At 43.2% G+C, this 7,097-nt stretch overlaps 1 protein-coding gene across 1 annotated transcript; it reads right to left on the bottom strand.

The window, feature by feature from the left end:
- Positions 1–5,777: 5,777 nt before the first annotated feature.
- Positions 5,778–6,334, bottom strand: LOC138672364 (phosphopantothenoylcysteine decarboxylase-like). Its single transcript, XM_069760304.1, has one exon. The coding sequence runs from the start codon at positions 6,300–6,302 to the stop codon at positions 5,787–5,789; it is 516 nt and encodes a 171-aa protein (XP_069616405.1). The 5' UTR covers positions 6,303–6,334; the 3' UTR covers positions 5,778–5,786.
- Positions 6,335–7,097: the final 763 nt, after the last annotated feature.

Genomic DNA, 7,097 nt, shown 5'->3' with positions numbered 1-7,097 from the left:
TCATTACCACATATACAGTGGGGCAAAAAAGTATTGTCAGTCAGCAATAGTGGAAGTTCCACCACTTAAAAAGATGAGAGGCGTCTGTAATTTACATCATAAGTAGACCTCAACTATGGGAGACAAACTGAGAAAAAAAAATCCAGAAAATCACATTGTCTGTTTTTTTTAACAATTTATTTGCATATTATGGTGGAAAATAAGTATTTGGTCAGAAACAAACAATCAAGATTTCTGGCTCTCACAGACCTGTAACTTCTTCTTTAAGAGTCTCCTCTTTCCTCCACTCATTACCTGTAGTAATGGCACCTGTTTAAACTTGTTATCAGTATAAAAAGACACCTGTGCACACCCTCAAACAGTCTAACTCCAAACTCCACTATGGTGAAGACCAAAGAGCTGTCAAAGGACACCAGAAACAAAATTGTAGCCCTGCACCAGGCTGGGAAGACTGAATCTGCAATAGCCAACCAGCTTGGAGTGAAGAAATCAACAGTGGGAGCAATAATTAGAAAATGGAAGACATACAAGACCACTGATAATCTCCCTCGATCTGGGGCTCCACACAAAATCCCACCCCGTGGGGTCAGAATGATCACAAGAACGGTGAGCAAAAATCCCAGAACCACGCGGGGGGACCTAGTGAATGAATTGCAGAGAGCTGGGACCAATGTAACAAGGCCTACCATAAGTAACACACTACGCCACCATAGACTCAGATCCTGCAGTGCCAGACGTCTCCCACTGCTTAAGCCAGTACATGTCCGGGCCCGTCTGAAGTTTGCTAGAGAGCATTTGGATGATCCAGAGGAGTTTTGGGAGAATGTCCTATGGTCTGATGAAACCAAACTGGAACTGTTTGGTAGAAACACAACTTGTCGTGTTTGGAGGAAAAAGAATACTGAGTTGCATCCATCAAACACCATACCTACTGTAAAGTATGGTGGTGGAAACATCATGCTTTGGGGCTGTTTCTCTGCAAAGGGGCCAGGACGACTGATCCGGGTACATGAAAGAATGAATGGGGCCATGTATCGTGAGATTTTGAGTGCAAACCTCCTTCCATCAGCAAGGGCATTGAAGATGAAACGTGGCTGGGTCTTTCAACATGACAATGATCCAAAGCACACCGCCAGGGCAACGAAGGAGTGGCTTCGTAAGAAGCATTTCAAGGTCCTGGAGTGGCCTAGCCAGTCTCCAGATCTCAACCCTATAGAAAACCTTTGGAGGGAGTTGAAAGTCCGTGTTACCAAGCGAAAAGCCAAAAACATCACTGCTCTAGAGGAGATATGCATGGAGGAATGGGCCAACATACCAACAACAGTGTGTGGCAACCTTGTGAAGACTTACAGAAAACGTTTGACCTCTGTCATTGCCAACAAAGGATATATTACAAAGTAATGAGATGAAATTTTGTTTCTGACCAAATACTTATTTTCCACCATAATATGCAAATAAAATGTTAAAAAAACAGACAATGTGATTTTCTGGATTTTTTTTTTCTCAGTTTGTCTCCCATAGTTGAGGTCTACCTATGATGTAAATTACAGACTCCTCTCATCTTTTTAAGTGGTGGAACTTGCACTATTGCTGACTGACTAAATACTTCTTTGCCCCACTGTGTATATATATATATATATATATATTTTTTTTTTTTTTTTTAAGTATTTACAAAGTTTATTAAAATAATTTTTAGTTTTCTGTTTTCAGATCACACTTAAAATAAAAAGATAAAAAGTGCCCGGTGTATATAGTCACAAGTAATATATACACACACTGTAACAGTTACAATACATTTATTGCACAGATGTTACTCTTTTGTTTTTGTGAAATCAAAGGGCTTCCACCACTGTGCAAACTGTAAAGGTACCTTCACACATAACGATATCGTTAACGATATTGTTGCTTTTTGTGACGTAGCAACGATATCGTTAAGGAAATCGTTATATGTGACAGCGACCAACGATCATGCCCCTGCTGGGAGATCGTTGGTCGCTGAGGAAAGTCCAGAACTTTATTTCGTCGCTGGATCTCCCGTGGACATCGCTGGATCGGCGTGTGTGACATCGATCCAGCGATGTCTTCACTGGTAACCAGGGTAAACATCGGGTAACTAAGCGCAGGGCCGCGCTTAGTAACCCGATGTTTACCCTGGTTACCAGCGTAAAAGTAAAAAAAACAAACAGTACATACTTACCTACCGCTGTCTGTCCCCGGCGCTGTGCTCTGCACTCCTCCTGTACTGGCTGTGAGCGTCGGTCAGCCGGAAAGCAGAGCGGTGACGTCACCGCTCTGCTTTCTGGCTGTGAGCGTCGGTCAGCCGGAAAGCAGAGCGGTGACGTCACCGCTCTGCTTTCCGGCCGCTGTGCTCACAGCCAGTACAGGAGGAGTGCAGAGAAGCAGAGCGCCGGGGACTTCGGGATCGTTGGTCGCTGGAGAGCTGTCTGTGTGACAGCTCTCCAGCGACCAAACAGCGACGCTGCAGCGATCCGGATCGTTGTCGGTATCGCTGCAGCGTCGCTAAATGTGAAGGGGCCTTAAGACCTTCTTCCTCTGATCATCAAAGTTCTTTTGCACGTCTTCTCTCTGAGCTTGGCTGCCATTCTCAGGTATAGCTTGTTCTGGTCTTCGGCTGTTCCCATCTTTTCTCTCTTGACCAGATCTTGAAGGTTCTGACGGTCGTCATCATGGAAGTAACGCACCCTCTCCTTGTCCACGTGTGTCTCAACCAGTTGTCGTTTTCGCCTTCCTCCCCGCGGCTCTGCAGGACCCGCCATGGAGTTTACTGGCCACGCTCTACCAGACAGGTCCGTTTTCACCAGCAGAACTTCTTGCTCTTCTCCAGCTTCGGATTTCTGGGATTTTTCTCTCCTTTCTTTCTCGTAGTCTTCCAGTCGATTTCGCTTTTGCTGACGAGCTTCTTCCAGTTGAGCTTTGAGTTTTGCAGCCATCTCCGTGTTCCCCATTATTTCCACCTTTACAATCTTAGCACCGAGCTTGTTATTATTATTATTTATTTATATAGCAGCATTAATTCTATGGTGCTGTACATGAGAAAAGGGGTTACATACAGAGTTATAGATATCGTTTACAGTAAACAAATTTACGATGACAGACTGGTACAGAGGGGAGAGGACCCTGTCCTTGCGGACTTACATTCTACGGGAATTATTAAAAGTGCTTGTTCTTTTGTCTACTCAGATCTGCAGTCATCAGCTGGCAGCACAGCGCCGGGGTTTTAGATCAAGACGAAAGTCCACCATACACATAAGATGGCTGTCGGGCAAGCAATGGTTCAGCCGATCATTCAACCCTACAGCCATCTCTGTAATCTCTACCATGCACAGGAGCGTTAACATTTCCGAGTGTTCCTGTGCTCTTTATAAGAAGGCTGCCGACAGACATCTCTGCCAGTGGCTGATCTATGGGAGAGCAATGCGATAAGCATTCCGAAATCGGACATGTTCGATCGACATCTCTCCCATGACAATCAGTTGGCCAGGGTTCCCATACACATTAGACTGCTGGCCAAACCCATCGCTATTTTTTCTAGGGCAAGATGTAGTTTTCATTGGTACTATTGAAAGGTATTTGACACAAAAATGTCCTTTATTCCCTATATCCAATCACTCTCTCGCTTATGTCATCTGCACCTTAAAAACATCACCAGAATCTAACCTTTTCTTAACTTTAAAACTGCAAAAACTCTTACTGTCAATCTTATTTATCCTCATCTAAAATAATAAAAATTTCTCTCACTCACCCACAAAACTCTCCACAGTTGTTCACCACCCTAAATCTTCTCCCTCGTCTGTCTATCACCCTACCTGTGTCCACTGTTCTGCAACTGATCTACTGATCTAAAACTAACATCTTCCATAATTCGAACCTCCAACTCCAAATTTTGTCTCCAAGGCTTCTCTCATGCTGCACAAGTTTTCTGGAATGCATTACCCCAGACCACCCGATTAATACCTAGCCTCCACATTTTTAACCGTGCTTTAAAAACACATCTCTTTTGACAAGCTTATCACATTACTTCACTAATCTAACTGTTCTTTGTTCCCTCTTTTTACATTTTCCTCAGAATCTAGTCTCTCCTACTCATCTGTCTCCTCATCCCCCATGCACCCAACAGCACTTTATGACTGTACTTGGATACTGGCTGATGACTTCATTCAGCTTTATTTGAAACCCCCTATTTATTATAATTATGACTGGACCACACATAACGAGCGTTCTACCTACTGCGTCCCCATTTATCATTACAGATTGTAAGGTTGCTAGCAGGACCCTCACTCCTCCTGTCACTGGTGAACTATGTGCTACTCTGTTATGTCTTTATTGTTTGTACATGTCCACCTTAATTGTAAAGTGCTGTGGAATATGTTGGCGCTATATAAATAAATTATTAGGGTATTTACTACTTTTTGATGATTTTTTGCTACACTTATTGGGAGGTGAGATGAAGAAAAAAATACAAAATCTGGATGTTATCTACTAACACACCTTTTTTTATTTTAAACACAGTGCTAGGTAAGTGAAATGTAATCTATATTCGGTGGATTAACACAGTTATGATTATATCAAACTTATTGGATTTTTTAGATTTTAATTCTTGTTTTTCTTTTTAAACACAGAACAATAATCACTTTGCTAGATTCTTAGACCCATGGCTATTTTATTTTTCTGTAGCCAGAGTTGCTTTAGGGCCATTTTTGGTTATATGCAACATATTGATCACCTTTTATTTCATCTTTCTTTTCCAAGGATAAATAAAAATAATAAGTTTAAGGGGAAAAAAGCAAGATGGAAGGAACTGGGGCGGGATGGGGAGTGATGATCGTGGTTCCTCAAATTCATGATGAGTGGCGGTGTTCGCTACACCACAAATCTTACTCCAGCAGGGACTGGAGTAGGATTTTGTGGCGAGGCGCACACAGCGGTGTATGCCGCTCATTGGTCTCCAGCAAGGCCCCTCATCAAAGCTGATGTGAACAACGCTGGTCTTGATGTATCGCGCCCCAAGTACCTTACGTTTTTAACATTTAAAGCAATAGCGGAGTTCATGTACTCATTAACCGTAGTGCCCCGCCACATAATGTGTATATAAATATATACCGGTATATATGTTTGCATATAGGTCACACAGCATATTTGTGTACATGTACATTGATTATTAAAGGTGAGTGGGTCCTTTTTTTCCATATTTTTATTCTGTAATCCAGACAAAAAAATTCCAGTACATGCATGCACTGCCAACGCTGGCACAGGACCTGTGCCCACACCATCAGCAGTGGGTGTAAACTGTCCCTGCAATGGCTAGGGTTAACTTTGATCCGGACCTTTTAACTCCTGAGTAGATGATATGCTCAGTAGCGATACCTGAGTGCTTTTACAGGACACATCTTCATTTTGAGCCTTCAGGAAGCAACACATTTTAGATTTTTGAATATCTGCATTAAAAAAGCCATAACTGGTTTGTGGGCAAAGTTATTTTAATGACATATTTAAAATATATGACTTGATTTTAATATTTGTTTACTCGGTTGGTGTGAGCTCCCTCACAATGAACAATAACTACTTCAACTTCATTATTTATTCATTAAATCTCTAGAATACAGTTCTAGCCTCGAGGTTGGCTCTGAGCCTCCAAGCAATACTCGCCCCGTGTTTACTTGGGTATTATCTTATTGCTATCATTTCACTTTTGCATAAACTATTACTAACATTAACTCCTTCCTATTATTAGAAAGATGCGATACAACATAGCCAGGTTTGTGACTTCACTGACGAGGCTGGTCCTTGGACAGAACTTCCACCACCTTATCAAGGATAGAGCCGACCTCTGCCATTGCACCGAGTCCTTTGTCCCCACACATCAGGGTTTTTTCAATGCATGCAATCTCAATGTATCCAAAATTGCGAAGACGTTCAATCTGTTCTGTAGTGATGGGATGATCCCACATGGCTGTGTTCATAGCTGGACAGAAGAGCAATGGCTTCTTTAAGTCCCATGCACGAACTATGCAGGTCACCAGATTGTCACAAATCCCACTGGAAATCTTCCCCAAAGTGTTGGCATCTAGGGGAGCAAGAATCATCAGATCTGCCCAGCGTCGTAACTCGATGTGTAGCACAGGATCTGATCGGCGGTTCCACATCTTCCACTCGTCATCATCACTGTAGATTGGTACCGGTATATCCTGTATGCTGTAGAAATGCTTTGCTCTCTCTGTTGTCACAACCTGCACTTCAACCCCAGGTATCTTTTGCAGGCCAGACACTAGAACGGGCAGCATCAGGGCCGCCACACTGCCGGTGACACCAACAAGCACATGGTGGTTCATCTCTTCCTCACTGCGTATTTGGACAGGTTGTGGTTTTGCTTCGGGTCGTAAGGATGTTGGTGGGCTTTCTAAAAGGGGAATAAAGCTTCAAGTCTTCACCTGTGGGAGATCACTCCACTCTTTCCACTTCTGGAAAATATTCAGGCAATGTCCACTTGTCTCAAAAGAAACTTTATAAAGCCCTTGACCAGCATTGTCTTGCAGGAAATAAAAGGAATTCAATGAGAAGTCTCCAGTTCAATTCTATTCAAGTCCAGTTTAACCAGTAAACAAATGGTGTTTTTTACACCTGAGACTTTGGCACCAGCCATGATGAGATTTTAATTAACTTACCGCCCGAGGAGATCCACCTTATAGATCATGACATCTCCCCTCCCAGGTAAGTATTGTTTCACATAATGAATCACAATGGCCACGGCCAGTCTTAAGGCCCCGTCACACATAGCGAGATCGCTAGCGAGATCGCTGCTGAGTCACAAGTTTTGTGACACAACAGCGATCTCAGTAGCGATCTCGCTATGTGTGACACGTAGCAGCGATCAGGCCCCTGCTGTGAGATCGCTGGTCGTGTCGGAATGGCCTGGGCCATTTTTTGATAGTGGAGGTCCCGCTGACATCGCTGAATCGGTGTGTGTGACACCGATTCAGCGATGTCTTCACTGGTAACCAGGGTAAACATCGGGTTACTAAGCGCAGGGCCGCGCTTAGTAACCCGATGTTTACCCTGGTTACCATCATTAAAGTAAA

The sequence above is a fragment of the Ranitomeya imitator genome, chromosome 3, assembly GCF_032444005.1.
Source record: "Ranitomeya imitator isolate aRanImi1 chromosome 3, aRanImi1.pri, whole genome shotgun sequence".
NCBI lineage: Eukaryota > Metazoa > Chordata > Amphibia > Anura > Dendrobatidae > Ranitomeya > Ranitomeya imitator.
This window is presented reverse-complemented; position numbering and strand designations above follow the sequence as displayed.